This window comes from Sus scrofa, chromosome 3, assembly GCF_054392235.1.
Source record: "Sus scrofa isolate SSC_HxYL_T2T_F1_AM1 chromosome 3, Sscrofa_HxYL_maternal_Yorkshire_Landrace_v2.0, whole genome shotgun sequence".
NCBI classification, from domain to species: domain Eukaryota; kingdom Metazoa; phylum Chordata; class Mammalia; order Artiodactyla; family Suidae; genus Sus; species Sus scrofa.
Window position 1 is genome coordinate 85,956,075 of NC_139385.1, and position 19,023 is coordinate 85,975,097.

The window sequence follows — 19,023 nt, forward strand, 5'->3', positions numbered from 1 at the left end:
TTCCAACAAAAGGTGTTGGGAAAATTGGATACTGACATAAAAAAGAATGAAGTTGGACCCTTCCCTTATACCACACACAAAATTCATTCGAAGTGCATCAAAGAACTAAACATAAGGCCTAAAACATAAAGCTTTTAGAATGGGGGGGGGGCTTCATGACACTGGATTTGTATACAATTTCTTGCCAAATGCAAAGACAACAAATGTAAAAGTAGATAAATTGGTCTACATTAGAATTAAAATTTTCTGTGGATCCAATTAATAGAGTGAAAAGGCAACCTACATACAGAATGAGAGAAGTATCTGCAAGTCATGTACCTAATGAGGGCTTAATATCCCTATACAAAGAACTCCTACAACTCAATGCCAAAAGATAAATAACATGATTCAAGAATGAGCAAAGGACTTGAATAGATATTTCTCCAAAGATATACACAAATGGTTAACAAACATATGAAAAGATGTTCAACATCACTAATCATTAGGGAAATGCAAATCAAAAACACAATGAGGTATCATACCTCACACCTATTAAAATGACCACCATCAAAAAAAAAAAAAAAAAAACTCAGAAAATAATAAATATTGGCAAGGATGTGGAGAAATTGTACCCTCTGTGCAATGTTGACAGAAATATAAAACGATAACATAGCTGCAATGGAAAACAGTATGGTGGTTCCTCAAAAAATTAAAAATAGAGGAGTTCCTGTCGTGGCACAGTGGAAACAAATCCGAGTAGGAACTATGAGGTTGCAGGTTTGATCCTTGGCCTTGCTCAGTGGGTTAAAGATCCATGTTGCCGTGAGCAGTGGTATAGGTTGCAGATGCATCTTGGATCTAGCATTGCTGTGGCTATGGCGTAGGCCAGCAACTGTAGCTCCGATTAGACCCCTAGCCTGGAAACCTTCATATACCATGGGTGTGGCCCTAAAAAACAAATAAAATAAAATAAAAATAGAATTATCATATGATCCAGCAATTCTATTTTTGGGTATATACCCCAAATAATTGAACATAGAATCTCAAAGAGTTAGCATTATTCACAATAGCCAAGAGTTAGAAGCAACCCAAAGGTCCATTGTCAGATGAATGGATAAACACGACATGGTTTGTATGTAAACTGAAATATTATTCAGCCTTAAAAAGAAAGGAAATTCTGACACTTGTTACAAAATGGATGAACCTTAAGGACCTAAGTAAAATAAGCCAGTCATAAAATAACAAATACTGTATTCTTCCACTTATGTAGCATAACTATAGTCAAAATGAACTTGCTTTAATTCCCAACCATTTCTGTGCTATTTTCATATATTTTAATTTCACAAATATTTTATACAACACAAGTTATTAATGCTTTATAAGTCAATATTCAATTTTATTATGTTCCTATTTTCCATGCTAAACAGCTATATTTCAATATAGGGCCTCTCCTGCTTTGCAAACACTGACCTCCTTTTTGTTGGCTAAGCTCCGTAAGACCGCCCAAAACACCACCTGCCCTCTTAGCTCTCAGCCTCAAACACTAAAATGCTGGCAAGTGTCACAAGGGGAAAAGAAGCCTTAGGGTCCCAACTGCCTCCATGTTCTCAAATATGGGTGTTCAGCTTTGGTAACTGTTCTCAGTGGGAGGTTTGGGCCTCAATAAGACACTTCGCCTTTATCAGGGATGAAAATCTTATTTTATATACTATTAACTCAGATAATTTATATGACCTTATGTAGATAGAAGCTACAAGTTTTTAAATTAAGGTATAAATTTCTTACATGCTAATGAGACATTTCTATTTCTGTCCAGTTCTTAAACCCAGTTTGCTTCATGGAGCCATATGCTATTAAACAGAAAAACTATATGACCCCCAAAAGAGTAAAATTTTCAAAAAGAACTTTTTGGAAGGAACAGTTTCTACAAAGTTAAATGCTGTTTTGCTGTTATTTTGTTTCACAAAGGAATAAGATGTGACTGCTTTAGACAGGTTGATTTTGAAGTGATGATTATCTGTATCTGAAATCTGTGTTGGAGATATAGGCTTGGGAGTTAATAGCATAACACCAAGGGACTGAATAAGACCACCCTTGAGGAATAATTTTCTATTAAGAGATAGAATATGAATATAAATAACCATAAATCAAAAATTAGGTATTAAATATAAGGTCTAATACCAAGTATTAGAAACTTATATGAAGAAGAAAGTTGCAGACTAGAGGATAAACAATTTAAAAAGGACATGTCAGAAAAGGACTCAGAAAGGAACTGAATGAATCTTGAAGTGGGACAGCAGTGAGGAAAAGGGAACGGCATGTTCAAAAGACAAATGACAGCATAACAGCATGGTGCATCCAAAGAATTACTGAGAGTTCAGGACCTTCTGGACTATGCTAAGAAAGCCAGGCTATAGCCTCCAAACAATTCTGTAAAAGGGAGTAATACTGTGAGATTTTTTTGTCTTCTCTCTCTTATTCTTTGTTTTTATTTTTTTGAAGGCAGATGACTCAGGCAACAATGAAGAAAAAATATGAACTTGAAGGCAAGTGTGATGACTTGTCCCAGAGAGGTCATGGTATGAGCTAAGACATGGCATTGAGGCTGGAGAAAAGACACATTTAACTGATTGTTATGATGTACATACATAACGAGTACTCAAAATAGGTTATTTTCCCCCTTTGTTACAAATATAAACATTTTGTCTTCAAGATTTAAGATTTCAATGGCAAATGTTTCTCAGGTATTAATTATGCATATGAAAATCAGTGAAAAAGTAAAATAACTATTCATAAGCTATGACTGATTAAAACTAACATGTATCATCATCAAATATGAATGAATTCAGTATAATCTTGATAAAATACTCAATCACATTTAACAAAGACAAATACAAGCCCAACACTGTTAGGGACTGAATTGTGTCATACCTCCCCAACCCTACACATTTATATGCTGAAACCTTAACCCCTAATGTGACTATATTTGGAGACAAGGCCTTTAAAGAGCTAATTCACATTAAATAAGGTCATAAGGGTAGGGCCTTGATCCAACTGACTGATGTCGTTATCAGATGAGAAAGAGACACCCAGGATGTGCATGAACAGAGAAAAGGCCATGTGAGGACATGAGAAGGCACCATCTGCAAGCCCAGGAAAGAGACTGCAGGAGAATCCAAACCGGCCAGCACCTTGATCACGGGCTTCCAGACTCCAGAGCTGTGAGATAATAAATTTCAGCAATTTAAGCCACCCAGTCCATAGTATTTTGTTATGGCAGCCACAGTAAACTAATACAAATATCAAACAGGATTTTTCAGAAATCCAAAATAACAGAAAGTTTATACTTCCATTCCCCAAGTTTATAAATTATGTTCCACATGCAGACCTAAGGCCACAGCAGATAGATAAAACTGTCAATAGATGCATAAATTATAATTGTTGAAATTGAACAATATCGTTACTCAAGTACTAAATGATACTGCATTTTTTTTGGCTGCACTCACAGCATGTGAAAGTTCTCAGGCTAGGGATTGAACCCATGCTGCAGTTGCAACCTGCACCACAATAGCGGCAACACCCAGATCCTTAACCCACTGTGCCACAGGGGAACTTCCTAAATGGCATTGCATTTTAAAGAGAGACATGAATGAAAAATTAAGAGAATATGTGACATAAGCATGCTATTGCATAAAAGACAACCTGTACTAGAATGTATTGATAAGACACTTGGTTTGATGAGCTGTAATGGCACAGAAATAATTCTGAAATACAGCTATGTATTTATCAGCATGTCAGTACAAACATAGAGGAACAAGAGACTACAAATAAGGAATTAGTTTGAATTCACAAAGTATGAAATCAAAAAATATGGTACCAGGTAACTAAATGAAGTATGGGAGTAACCAATCAATTCAAAGAATATATATTCAGTTGTTTTAGAAGGCATCATGGTGATTCAAAAGCACCATTAGAAAAATATGAACAAGGAGTTCCCATCTTGGCACAGTGGAAATGAATCCGACTAGGAACCATGAGGTTGCAGGTTCAATCCCTGGCCTTGCTCAGTGGGTTAAGGATCCGGCAGTGCCATGAGCTGTGGTATAGGTCGCAGATGTGGCTCGGATCTGGCATTGCTGTGGCTCTGGCATAGGCCAGCAGCAATAGCTCTGATTAGACCCCTAGCCTGGGAACTTCCATATGCCGCGGATTCGGCCCTAAAAAGACAAAAGACAAAACAAAACAAAATCCAAAAAAAACCTCACCAGTATAGTAAGATACCTAAACACAACCAATAATTTTCTTGAGAATTATTTTACATACAACTATTTTTGAAGCCCATCTTTCTAACATCTAAATAAGACATTAAATAAGCATGTATTTAAGGTCTGAGTGATTCTGTTTTCAAGTCTGAATCCCCCAGTTCAGATCCTTGCATTAATTAGCATATCCACAAATGAAACTTTTAATTCCTCACTATTATTTTAAAAGCCTCTAGCAGGATTTGCTAGAATGCATATTGAGAAAGTACAAATGAGCAGACACATGATAAAAACTCCTAACCTTTAGCCTATTGGGTTTTATTAGGCCTTTAACACACTATAGCATATATCTGCATAGCTATCTGCTATTGAAATGATGGAATTATATGCTACCCGTAATTTCATTTTACCTGTAGCAGTTTGCCCCATACATGCAAGATGTCCTCTTGAGCTTGTTTTCTTCAGAACCCTGTGGAACTGACCTGGTTGCCTCTGCATGCAAAGTTTCAGGATTGAAAGGATGAGAGCTGGACTCAGGATGAGACCTTTGAGATTCGTCCAGGGAGGATGTGCCTTGGGCACTTGAACAGCTCTCAGCACAGCTCCTCACCTTGTCGACTTTATTTGGTGTTCCCTTAGCAGTGATTTTTTGTTCAGAAACCTCACCAAGTTCCTCTACCGGGGTTTCATTTCTCTGTGTATTAGTTTTCACTTTATTCACTTCTGTATTGTGTAATGTGTTTGTAAAACGTGATTGTGGCATTTCCTATAAGACAAATCAGAAAAATAAAAAGTAAAGCATGTTTCAAAAGAAATAATGTAAATTTAAGCGTAAAAGTGTGAAACTACAACATTCGTGCAATATGTATATTTAAAATTTTTTATCCTTTTTTTTTTTTTTTTTGCTTTTTAGAGCTGTACCCGTGGTATATGGAGGTTCCCAGACTAGGGGTCTAATCAGAGCTACAGCTGCCGGCCTGCACCACAGCCACAGCAACTCCAGATCCGAGCCGCATCTGCCACCTACACCACAGCTCACAGCAACACAGATCCTTAACCCACTAAGCAAGGCCAGGGATGGAACCTGCAACCTCATGGTTCCTAGTCAGATTTGTTTCCATTGCATCATGACGGAACTCCTGATTCATATTTTAAAGTTATTAAAATACCATTTTCTATGTCTCTAGTTTGTTAACTTTGAAATAATCTACAAGTATTAGAAAAGGAGTTCACAGTTACATGAAATCTTTACAATTGTGTCAAACATCAGTGAAAAGTAATCAGAAAACTATAAATTTGCTTTCATTTAAATATAACCTTTGCCCCCAAAACCTTAAATGTCTCTTAAATTACCTGTTCAACAATATGTCAAATTCTTATCATGCAGTTTTCTTATAATGTCCTATAAGTTACTTTAACATTTTATTTCTACCCTCTAAATATAATCACGATTTTTTCTTATAGCTGAATGATGAAATTGCTCCTCCCTCACAAAAAATTTGCATGAAGTCTATGTTATGACCAACTTAGAAAATAAATATGATTCCTCTGAAGTAATATGAATAACAGTTTCAGTTTAACCAATTAAAGATATTTTGAGTCAAGTAAATATTTTCACTAGCAAGACAGAACTTTTTTAATGTGTACTTACCACAAGTACAAAGAGTAAGCCTGGTCTTACCCTATTAAAAATGACCTCTTAATTACTTATATTTGATGTGGAGTGGAAACTGCTCAGATAAACCCCAGTCATCTTGGTAACCATTTCCAGGATGTGATGACAACATAATTGATAGACGTGAACATTTACCCCTATGTATAACTATGAACTCATGTATTCTGGCTGTCTTCTGGAAAGAGCTGGTTTTAGTATTATTTAATATCCAACAGTTCAAATTTCTTAAGAAGATACTATCAGCATGACTTCTTTTAGACTAATAACTTAGGCGTTTTGACAGTTTTTTTAAGAAATAGTATGCAACTTTAAAATGTTATCGAAACTGATTTAAAACATTGTGAAAAGAACCTAGGTCTAATCATGGTTCTTGTATAGTATTGATAAGCTATGGGAAAAGCAATCAGCTGGCTGCCTCTTGGTGCTGGCTCTCAGCTGGTGGCATTTACGCCCCATCCCTCTTTCCTCCCAAGCCACTCAGTTACACCCCAATCTCATCTCCCTCTGCTACAGGACCAACTAACACATGCCAGGAACTGCAACCGTAGGGCGGAGCCATCCTGACCCACTTCCCTACCGGCAGTCCCCCACTGGGTTAACTCAACCTATTTTCTTCTTCCCTCTTCAGCAGTAATGGGGTAGGTAGGCTAATCTCTGGCTAATTAAACAGGTCCCATAAAATGTCAGTCCCCTGTTCCTGTTGGCATCTCAAAATGCCATTATATGTGTGTGTGTGTGTGTGTATATATATATATATATATATATATATATATATATATTTTTTTTTTTTTGCTTTTTTAGGGCCACATCTGAGGCATATGAAAATTCCCAGGCTAGGGGTCTAATTGGAGCTGCAGCTGCCAGCTTTTGCCACAGCCACAGCAACACAGGATCGGAGCCTTGTCTGCAAGCTACACCACAGCTCACAGCTACACCAGATCCTTAACCCACTGAGCAAGGCCAGGGATCGAACCTGCATCCTCATGGATACTAGTTGGGATCATTACTGCTGAGCCACAAGAGGAAATCCACAATAAATTCTCTTAGAGTGCATCCCTTCTTGATTTTAGAAAAGGAGAAAATAACTTCTTCCCATCAATGCAGCACTCTTCCAAATCTTAAAACCTTCTTGTCTCTCAGTTCTCTTTGTATAAAGCCTGGGGGTGGGACAGCAAATACTTCTCACGCCTTTAAAGAAGCACCTAGAGAAGGGTGTGGCTCTCACTGCTGGGAGCTCCTTTCAAACATGAGATGCTTATACTTAGTGCTTCTGTCTCCAACATTGGGCCTCAGCAACAGTTTGGGGACAATAGGGGAAAATATCATACTCGATGTCCTCTCACATTTATTATAGGCGGGAAAAAGGATACAACTAGGGAAATGGTTAAATAAAGTAAAACACATTCTTACCATAAACACTATGTGGAGGTTGAAAAGGATGATGTAGACCTATATATATCTAAGGATTTTTATAAAGACCTTATTTAAAAAAAATTTCTTTTTTGTCTTTTTAGGGCCGCACCTGAGGTACATGGAGGTTCCCAGGCTAGGGGTCGAATCCAAGCTGCAGCTGCCAGCCTACACCAGAGCCACAGCAACGTCAGATCCAAGCCACATCGGTGACCTATACCACAGCTCACTTAACTTACTGAGCGAGGCCAGGGATCAAACCCTGCATCCTCATGTATACTAGTCAGATTCATTTCCACTGAGCCATGACAGGAACGCCTCTAAGAATTTTTAAAATTATACCATATATATACTATGATTCTATCTAACTTAAAAAAAATCCCCTATATATCCACATGAGTATTTACTTGTGTAAATCCAAGTGAAAAGATTCAGAAGGATGCAAACCAAAATGTCAGTAGGGAAATGGAATTAAAGGATGAGGCAAATCAAGAATTTCACTTTTTACTTCACACGTGTCTGAATATTCTAACTTTTGTACAATAAGCATCTACTATATTACCCCTTAAAAAATGAAAAGCAAACCAAAGAAATGAAATAAGATATAAAATGTAAAGCATCTTATTTCAACTCCCTCTACTTTCTTGAAATGTTAAGAGTTTATTTTTTTAATATCTTCAACAAGGAATATGTTTATCATGTTAATTTAATCCAAAAGAGAGAGGAGGATAAAGTCACAGATATCAATACCATGGATCAGGGGTTCTCAAATACATTTTAAGAGGCATAAAAGCTGGAATTCATAATGTTCTTTATGGAACTCCATGAAATATTGATATTCAGTAGGCCCTTGGCACTCAAGAATTTAATATTCATGGTTTCAATTATTTATAAACGGCCCAAAAAATCCATTACATGCAGTAATTTGTAAATTTGCTGAGACATAAATTCGTACTGTACCAGTTACAAGGCTCATGAGCCAGAGCGAGTCACTGAACCAGCAAACGAGGGAAGAGGAAAGATGGAAGGTGCTCTGTACTTGAAAGAAGCAGGGGGAAGGCAGAGAGCTCCATATTTTATGGCACTCACATTGCTTACGTCCTAGATTAGATGAAAATGTGAAGGATGATGTTGTGAGAGGCTAGAGATTCATGACAGAAGAGGCCAGATCCCCAACACTGTAAAAATACATGCTAGAGACCTCAGGAATCAAGAAGCCTGGAGCTGGTGGAAGGTGACCTTGGTGTTTGTAGGTGGCTAGAACATACTATGAAGACTATTAAAATAGCCTGGTAACTTGTCCAACAAGTCCTCCCTTCTACTCCCTTTTCTTCTGAAATTGCCAGAACCTGTCCCATCTGGCCCTTTAAAATTCAGCCTCCTCAGAATCCAGAGGCTACACTCTAATATCTTTCTTTCTTCTTTTTTTTCCCAGCCATGATGTGAATGTATTGATATGGGATCTCAGTTCCCGGACCAGGGATTGAACCAAAGAACTCCCAACCCTTAATTTCTTATATTCCCTGGATTTTTTTTTTTTTTTTGGTTTTTTAGGGCTGCACCAGTGTCATCCATATGACATTAGACCCCAGGGTAGGGGTCTAATCAGAGCTGTAGCCGCTGGCCTATATCACAGCCACAGAAACTCCAGATCTGAGCCACATCTGTGCCCTACACCACAGCTCATGGCAACACCAGATCCTTGACCCACTGAGCGAGGCCAGGGGTCGAACCTGCACCTTCATGGATGCTAGTCAGATTCGTTTTTGCTGAGCCACATCAGGAACTCCCTTATGTTCCCTGGATTAAAGCTCAACTATAAGCCATAGTCAAAAATGTTCTCAAAGTAACTGAAGATCCTCACAGATTTGCTGAGGAATTTAATACAGTCATTCAAGCTTATCAACCTGGTTTCTCTGACTTATATCACCTAGTTCACATATTATCAGTGAAGACCAGGCCCAGCATTGGATAAAAACTGCTAACTGGGAAAATCTAGAAAGATCTCTAGAATTACAATGTGGAGACCAGCCCCCTCACTTACTATATAATCACACTTAAGCAATCATGAGGCGACTTCATCAGGTAATTGCTATAGTTTTTCCAAAGCCTGCGGACTGGAACAAAATTCAGGCTTGCACACAAAAATCTGATGATCTTGTTCACGCCTAGTGCAGTCAACTTCAGACTATTTTAGAAGAAAAATATGGTCTTCTTTCCGATGTTGATTCCACCTGGATGTCTGTTCGCTCTGTTTATTAACGGGCTGAACTGGGTCCTTTCCCTTCTAGTAAAAAGGACCAGGATGGAATGGGAAACCATGTCTAGTCCTGATTTAGTTGATCTCGCAAATTCACTACACTCAGTCTCTAGGCGCATCACCCGAAAGGAAGACTACTAAAATTCTTAATCTGCAAAATCTAGCAACTGAAGGCTCCTAAACAAAGCCAAAACCCTCCTAGTTTCTGCTATTATCACAAAGATCCAGGACATTGGGAAGAGACTGTCACAAACATAAGTACTTTAGACGCCTTAAGCCCTCTAACCAGGCTTTCCAACATCTCCCCAATTCTCAACGACAGGGCTCTGAGAAACTACAGGGGCTCTTCCCAATCCACCCTCACTATCAACCTGAAGAAACATTTCTCCAATTGGAAATGAATCTCTTCCAGTTCTAAATGATACCAGAGCCACATTCTCAGGGCTCAACCCCACTACTATAAAGCAGCCCCTAAAAAAGTTCAAATAGTGGGATCTGTACTGAGCCTCAAGAGTTTCCCATCTCTGACTCTATTCCCTTTTCTTTAGGCTTTTTGAGAGCTGCACATCCTTTTCTCTTTAGTTTCTCTGCCCCACTCATGTATTAGGGACTAATATTCATTTATTAGGCTGAGACTTCTCAGAGGCGCATCATTCTGGAATTTCTTTCTCCCAAGAGTCCAGAATTTGATGGCAGTCATTAAAATAACCAACCAAATGAATTAAATGATCCTTTGACATTTTTAATTTATTTTTTCCCTGACAGTACTAGACCTGATTCTAGAAACACTGATCATTTGTTCACAGTGAATCAGCTACTGCCCTCCTTATGAACGAAATCTCAAACTGATATGGGCAAAATTTACAGCATACTTCCCATCAAGATTCAAACAGGTCCCTCAAATCCATTTTCCCACAAGTAATCAATATTTTATAAGTAAGGAAGCCCTTAAAGGCATAAAGTTCATAACAGAAGATGACAAGGCTCAAGGTCTCATTATCCCTTACACCAGCCTGCTAAGAAAACCCAAGGGCTGAGGGTGGGGGTTTGTCCAGGATCTCCGAGCAAGTAAACAACACTGTTATCCTTTGACACCCTGTTGTTCTAACCCTCCATACATTACTGACATCCATTCCAACTGGAAGCAAATTCTTTACTGTTACTGATTTCTGCAGTTCATTCTCTGGTATTCCAGTTGAAGAGGCTGGCCAATACCTTTTTGCCCTCACTTGGGAAGGAAAACAATTCACCTGGACAGTAATGTGTGAGGGTTTTGCTGAGTCCCTCTTACTTCTCAGAAATCCTGAAGGCTGTCTGGATTATATTTAAGTTCCCTAGAGGTTCTACTTTGCTGTAATGTGTGGATGATTCACTTCTTTGCTCTCCTTCTCAGGCCTCCTCACAGGAAGACAAAATCTACTTGCTAAAGCTTTTAGCCTTAAAGGGACATAAGATCACCAAAGAAAAACTGCAGTTTGCCCAAACCTAGGTTCAGGTTTTTTTGTTTGTTTTGGTCTTTTTAGGGCTGCACCTGAGGTATATGGAAGTTCCCAGGCTAGGGGGCGAATCGGAGCTACAGCTGCCAGCTTTCACCACAGCCACAGGAACTCGGGATGTGAGCCTCATCTGCAACCTACACCACAGCTCACGGCAATGCCGGATCCCTGACCCACTGAGCGAGGTCAGGGATTGAACCCATATCCTCACGGATACTAGTCGGATTCGTTTCCACTGCACCACTATGGGAACTCCTAGGTTCAATATTTAGGGCATCTGATATCAGAATAATAGCTATACACAGATCCAGATACACTCCTGATGTCCTAAATTTTCCCAAACCCAATACTAAGTGCCAACTACCAACTTTTCTCAGGCTAGTTGCTTATCGCCAAAACTGAATTCCAAATTTCTTTCTTATACCCAAACCTCTCTGTATGCTTTACGTAAACAATAATAACCATGACCCAATCTTATGGGAAGAACAAAACAGCATAGCCTTTAAGTTCTTAAAGTTGAATTTGAGGAACCCACCTGCCCTTGAGAATTGCAATTATCAGATTTCTTTTTTCCTTTTTGTATATGAAAACAAACAGAATGCCCTTAGGGTACTCACCCAAAACCAGGGGAATCACTGTCAACCCTCAGTGTATTATGGCCAGCTACTGGACCCTGTGACACAGCAATACCCCATTTGCCTTAAAGCCATTATGGCTAGTGGTTAAGGCTACCCAGAAAATCGTGGGATCCCTTTTAACCATTTTTGTATCCCATGCAGTAGAAGCCCTCCTGAATTCTCAACACACTCAGTATTTCTCAGACAGCTGCCTCACTGTCCTTTTGTTGGGCTCCTCACATAACTCTTTTATGCTATAATAACCTTAACCCCCCTATTCTTCTGTCCTCTGTCACCAAAGAAGTCCCTCCTGCCTGCTTAACTCTAAATGATCATTTACTGACAGGAAATGCCTCTTGGTAATACTGACTTCTCATTGATTCATTGACGAGTTCTTATTTAAAAGGTGACAATGGCTGGAGTTCCCACTGTGGCATAGTGGGTTAAGGATCCATTATTGTTTCTGCACCAGCTCAGGTTGCTACTAAGGCATGGGCTTGATTCCAGGCAGGCCTCGCACAGTGGGTTAAGGATCTGGTGTTGCTACAGCTATGGCACAGGTCACAGCTGTGGTGTAGATTCAGACCCTGGCCTGGGAACTTCCATTAGCCAGGGGTGTGGCCCAAAAAATAAATAAATAAAAGGTGATTATGGCAAATATTGTGTGGGGTATACTACTGCAAATCCTCTTGATTGTTGAGGCAGCATCTTTACCTATGGCTACTCTGGCCTAACAGGCTGAATTATACACTCTCACATGAGCTTGTGCTTTAGCCAAGGATGAAACTGCCAATATTTATACTGATGGTACATGTGTTTCCAGAGCAGCTTGTGATTTTGGAATATTGTGGAAGCAATGTGGTTCCTTACTTTCAGTGGAAATAAAATTTTAAATAGCCCTTATGTCCAGGAATTACTACAGGCAACACTTTTATCTGCCTGCTTTAGCTATTATTAATATTCTAGGGCACTCTAAACTTGACTCTCTGGAAGCTAAGGGAAATGACTTTGCTGACATTTCTGTAGGAAATGCTGCCCTGAAAGTGGCCATGAGCATACTCTTGGACCCAAGGGACATTTCCCCAAATAGTAACTTAGAAAAACTGGCTAGAGAAGCCCAACGACTGGCCTCAGAAAAAGAAAAACAAGATGGGAAATTCAAAAATTATTGATTTGATAAAAAGAGAAAGCTCTGGTTTAGACTAACTAACAACCCAGTCCTATTAAAATCCCCACTCTTTACCACTGTACATACATTAAATCATTGGTCTACTAACAAAATGACAGCAGTCATGAATCAACATAGATGGGGAAACACTAAAAAGGCCACCAAAAGTATCTACCTCACTTGTCCCACTTGTCTGAAATACAACCCAAGGTCTGAAAAATGGATTTCATACAACTTGCTCTGGCTCATAGATATAAATATGTTTTAGTAATGGTGTGTGTGTGTTCACATACAGACTCCTCTTGCAGACAGGCCACTACTTCTTCTGGGCTTAATGTCCTTCTAGAAAATTGTTTAGAAAAATGTCCTATCTGGAAGAACTTCTTTCAAACTGCATGGTGATTATCATTTTACTGATCAGGCACTTCAACAAGTCTGTGCTATCTGGCCAGTTTTATGACACTTTCACTGCGCTTACCACCCTCAACCCTCTAGTTTAGTTAAATGTACTAATAGCATTATTATGACTCAACTGGCAAAAATTCCAAAGATCATCCAAATACTGTGGCTAAAGGTATTACCATCAATCCCTCTAAATCTCAGATCCACCCCTTTTGGAACTCATAAGCTCTCACACTTTAAAGTAGTGACAGAATGTGCAATGCACTTGGCTTTTTTTTTTTTTTTTTTTTTTTTACTTACAACTGGTAAAAGGAGAGATACTCCAACACTGCAAACACCTAAGTGCTTCTATTAAAAATAACCAGGTTTTAGTAGAGCAATCTTTTCACAGTGCACTCCTGGGAGATGATGACCTTAAACATTATACCTGGCAACCTGGATATTTCAACTATTGGAAAAAAATACCTCCAGAAGAACTCTCTTCAACCTCTCTGGAAAGACCCCAAATCAGATACTGCTAATCAACCGCTGTGCTGCCAAACTCCATGGAATAGACTCTTGGATTCACATGACACACCTAAAAAATGAACAAAACCCTGACTGGACCTGCACATCATCTGATGACCTGGAAGTGAAGATTTCCCAGAACTGAAATAGATGGCATCTGATGAGACAACCTTCCCAAGATATCCAGGCCAGGCCTGTTGGAAACTTGTCTGCCAAACCTTTGATGATGACACTTCAGACATTCTCCAATCTCTATGATCTTGTTAACAAATAGACTTTAAATTAAACGTGCCTGAAAATTCTTCCTCCTTCCCCTCCTTGATACATGAATGTGACCTCAATAGGTTTCCAATCTATGTACTTTCTCTCTCATGTGAGACAACAATCAGCAAAGGACCCTCGTGGGCATTAAAGGACAAAAGCCACTGAAATCAGAAAATCTGACTTTTGATCAACAATGCTTTCAGAGAAAGATCCTGATCAAAAGGGGGACATGTAAAAAATTAATAAACAGAAACTTCATTTATATAGAGCTGGGAGACCAGAAGGCAGAGCTCTCATGCCCTATGATGACAGCAGAGCACAACAGGAAAAAAGACTCCTCTTCTTTCCTGGCAAGGACCCAGCCAATGAAATAACATGGACTCTGTTCACTATAGCCCTCCCAAACTTTTTTTCCTCTATAAAAGCATTCTCCTTCCCTTGCTGTACAGGAAATTGCACATGGCTCACTCATGTTGCAGATCCCAAACTGCAATTCTCTGATGACCCCAAATAAACCGGGTTTTCAAAATAAGGGTACCGAATTATGACCAGAGTCAAATGGTCTCCACGTTTTTCCAGATTGGAAAATTTCTACATTAATAGAAATTTGTTTCATACAATGCAGGTACTATATTAAAGATTAGTTTCAGCAACCGGGGGGTCAGGGGGGTAGGGGGGAATCTGGACTTGTTTTTATCCTGATAAATTCAATAATAAAAAGCAGTTTTCGTTTTTCCTTAATGTATATATACAGTATATGATTATTTCTAACTAGAATACTTGATGATGAAAATAAACAAATTATGAATTTTTTAAAAATCACCTTGGATGAAATGACAGACTCTTCCCAATCAGCATCTTTACATTTTTTTCCTGTGTCTTGCTCTGCTGATATACTTTCTGAACTTCCTGATGAAATTAATCGTTTTCTTCCTTGATGTTTTATGTTTACTTGGGTCTTATCTTTGCAGATTTCTTCTTTTCCACTTTCCCGGATTAAATTATTATCTTAAATACATACAACACACAAACACCAAGAAAAAGAAGAAAATTACCTCCTGTACCTTCAAATGTCAATAATCCATGCACCCCCCCCCACAAAAAAAAGAAAAGAAGGAAAGAAAAAAGAAAAGGATAAAAGAACAAGTAAAATTAAAGTTCTACTTATATTAAGGCCAATCTGAAAATGCATATTTGCAAATCTTAGAAAGTATTAAGTGCACGCTGGCCGAGAGTTCCAGCCCTGGAGTCACCCAGGCCAAGATGGTAATATGGGCAGGCTACATCCTTTAACTGTTTTAGCTCACCTCTCTGAGCTTTGGTTTCACCATCTAGAAAAAGGGAATTATAATAAAAACTCATGGAGTTATTAGAAGAAAATGAGGTAAGATGTATAAACTATATATCTTAACTCATACATGTTAGCTATTTTTTTAATTTTAGCACTGAATTTCTCTAACAGAAAATGTAACACATTGCTATCAAATGACTTATATGAATACTTAATAAGCCCCTAACATCCACAGTGTGGAATACAACTTAAGTTACCTTAAATACAGATTAAGAACCCAAAATAACCGAAGATAACTACCTCTACAAATGTTAATGATAAAGAAAATAAGTCTCAATAACAAGGGACATTGCATTACACATAACACTTATCTTCAAGGTTCAATACAGTGGGGAAACATCAGTATCACATTTTGTTAACAAATTCCTAAACTGTCTAATCAGAAAAGAAAAAAGATCTACTTATTTTAAGAGGAAAATCATCATGGTTCGTCATCTTCCTCCTCTACTTCATGAAGGCAATGACTTTCTGTGCCTTGTTCACTGTTCCCCACTTATCTCTCTAGTATCTAGACCTATGCTTAACACAAAACTGGTACTCAATGAATATATTTGAGTAAATGAACTGTGAGCACCAACAGAAATTGTCCAAAGATCCCTAAAGCGACTGGGTACAGCTATGCAAGGCAATCTGTAGTCAGTAATCTAATGTTCTAAAGCAAGGATTATCAAACTTCTTCTGAAAAACACCAGAGGATAAATATTTTAAGTACTGTTGGCCATATAATATTTGTCACAACTACTCAACTCTGCCTTTGTAGTATGAAAGCAGCCACAAACAATACATACATGCATGAGCGAGGCTATGTTCCAATAAAACTTTCTTTACGGAAATAGGCAGGGGCTGAATTTGGCTCATGGGCTATCTGCTCAGAGTTGTTGTAAAGGATATTCCAATGGCCTGAAATAACACACCTCCACTAAGTTCAGAAAAGAAATACTGTCCATATTATTAAACAGAAAAATCATTGAACCAATTATAAAAATAATGTATGTCTCAAGGGAAACTTATGAATAAACTGACAACTATACTGGGACACAATTATTTAAATCTAAATTAGGAAACATTTGATATTATTTTAGAAACTGTCATAAATACTACTAAATAGAACTGACTATACAAAGTAAATGACCAAATGATACAACAGTTATAATTAGTCAAATAATGGGAAATATAATCAGCTATGATACTGTTTACTATGCTAAGGACTAAAAAACTATAAATAAGACACAGCTTCTTCCCAAATGGCAGTTTACTACATTCCAGGTGTCACACATGTATATAAAATTCTAAAATTAAATACACATATTTAAAATATTCAATTCTTTAAAACTCCAAATGACCTACCAAAAATATTCCTTTTAGAAACCAGAGCTCATTTCTTTTTGCATAGGAAGAAGCTAATTTGATGTTATTAAAAAGCTCTCCACAAAGTATATATAAAACAAATAAGTTAATCGGCTCATAACAATCTTTATATCTGTCATAGAAAATATTTTTCCAAATCCAAGATAGGTACAGTTAAATGACAGAAATACAAAAGAAATGAGCTATTAGAACAAATCCATTTATTTTAAACCATTACTAATTGCATTTAATTTATATGAATTGTTATACTAATACTATATGAATGCTAGCTCAACTATACACGTCATTAAAATAACATCCATCAAATTTTTATCCTCTAAAGAAACCACTCCTACTAGTTATACTAACAATTTGATGTGTATCCTTCTCAACTTTTTCCTAAGTTTAAGCAAGTATATCTACAAATACATAAATACATACAGGGCTAAAAATACACATGCTATTATTTCTGTGGGATAAATGCCTAAAATTAGAATTTCTCAACCAAAATGTGCTGTATACTTATTTTTAAGAGATACTGGCAAGGGAGTTCCCGTCGTGGCGCAGTGGTTAATGAATCCGACTAGGAACCACGAGGTTGCGGGTTCGATCCCTGCCCAGTGGGTTAACGATCCGGCGTTGCCGAGAGCTGGGGTGTAGGTTGCAGACGTGGCTCGGATCCAGCGTTGCTGTGGCCGTGGGGTAGGCCAGCGGCTTCAGCTCCGATTAGACCCCTAGCCTGGGAACTTCCATATGCCGCAGGAGCAGCCCAAGAAATGGCAAAAAGACAAAAAAAAAAGAGAGAGATACTGGCAAGGAACTTTAAAAGGCTATACCAACTCATACTTCCACCAACCATGTTTCATGATACTCATTTCTGTAAGTACTAGATATGATCAATTGCTGAAATTTTGATGAGTTTGATGAACAAAATCTGATATGTTTTAATTTACATTTTCCTATCTGATAGTAGTCACATATTTATTGGCTATTTGTATTTATTCTTCTGCAGTGTATCATATACAATGCCCAAAATTTTTACTTTTTTTGTATTACTAAGTAGGTACTCATTAAAACTTTCTCTTTTATAACTGCAACAGAAAAAAATCTCCCTCGATACTGTTTGTCATTCTACTATTTGCTTCTGACCTTATCTAAAGTGTCTTTTGCATTTTTTTTTCCTCTTTAATCTAAATAGATGGGCCACAGAGTTCCTTTGTGGCACTGTGGGTTATGGATCTGGCATTGTCACTGTAGCTGCTCAGGTCACTGCTGTGATGTGGGTTTGATTCCTGGCCCAGAAACTTTCACATCCTGCTGGCACAGCCAAAAGAAAAAAAATTGATTTGTTAAATTTTCCCTTATGGTTCTTGGCTCTCCATCACTTTTAAAAAATCTCCCAGGGAGTTCCCGTCATGGCTTAGCAGAAATGAATCTGACTAGTATCCATGAGGATGCAGGTTCCATCCCTGGCCTTGATCAGTGGGTTAAGGATCCAGCATTGCCATGAGCTGTGGTGTAGGTTGCAGGCAAGGCTCCGATCCCCCATGGCTGTGGCTGTGGCTGTGGTGAAAGGCTGGCAGCTACAGCTCCAATTGGACCCCAAGCCTGGGAACCTCAAGGCACAGGTGCAGCCCTAAAAAAGACAAAAAAAAAAAATTTTTTTTCTTTTTTGAGAAAAAATAAAGTCTCCTAGGAGTAATAAAAATGTTTTGAATATTTTTTTGAATGCCTTAATAGTTTCAATTTTTATATTGTTTACTATTTCAACAGCAGTTTATTTATGAATATGGTGTGAACGGTGCTCTATTATTATTTTCTTCCAAATGGAAAGCTAATTTCCCCATCATCATATTTAATAATAAATAATGCATCCTTTACCCCATCAATTTGGTTTTTTGTTTTGTTTTTTTAATGGCTGTACCCATGGCACATAAATTTCCTGGACCAGGTTCGGGGATCAAATCTGAGCCACAGCTGCAACCTATGACATAGCTGCAGCAACTCCAGATCATTTTAACCCATTGCACCTGACCAGGGCTCAAACCCATGCTACCACAGAGACAGACACCAGATCCTTAAAACCTGTGCCACAATGGGAACTCCTTTTCCCCATCAATTTTAACTGATAATTTTATATATATTAAACATATGTTATTCTAATCTGTTTTAGAGTGTTTCATTCTTTCTTAATGGCCTAACTTACATATTCCTATACCAGAACTATCAACTACTAACAAAGTAGGCACCAGGACAGATTGTGATAAAGAAAAGTTCTATAAAGA

General features: G+C 38.1%; 1 protein-coding gene across 4 annotated transcripts in view; it reads right to left on the reverse strand.

Moving 5' to 3' along the window:
• APLF (aprataxin and PNKP like factor) overlaps nucleotides 1-19,023 on the reverse strand; it is a 75,641-nt gene that overhangs the window by 28,158 nt on the left and 28,460 nt on the right. For all 4 annotated transcript variants that reach the window (XR_014841798.1, XR_002342624.2, XR_014841797.1 and 1 more), the window contains exons 6-7: nucleotides 14,864-15,048; nucleotides 4,652-5,007 (exon numbers count right to left, since the gene is read on the reverse strand). Coding sequence is in view for 1 of the 4 variants with exons in the window: in XM_005662500.4 (XP_005662557.1) it covers nucleotides 4,652-5,007; nucleotides 14,864-15,048 (541 nt within the window). In the remaining 3 variants the exon portion in view is untranslated. The remainder of the gene's footprint in view (nucleotides 1-4,651; nucleotides 5,008-14,863; nucleotides 15,049-19,023) is intronic.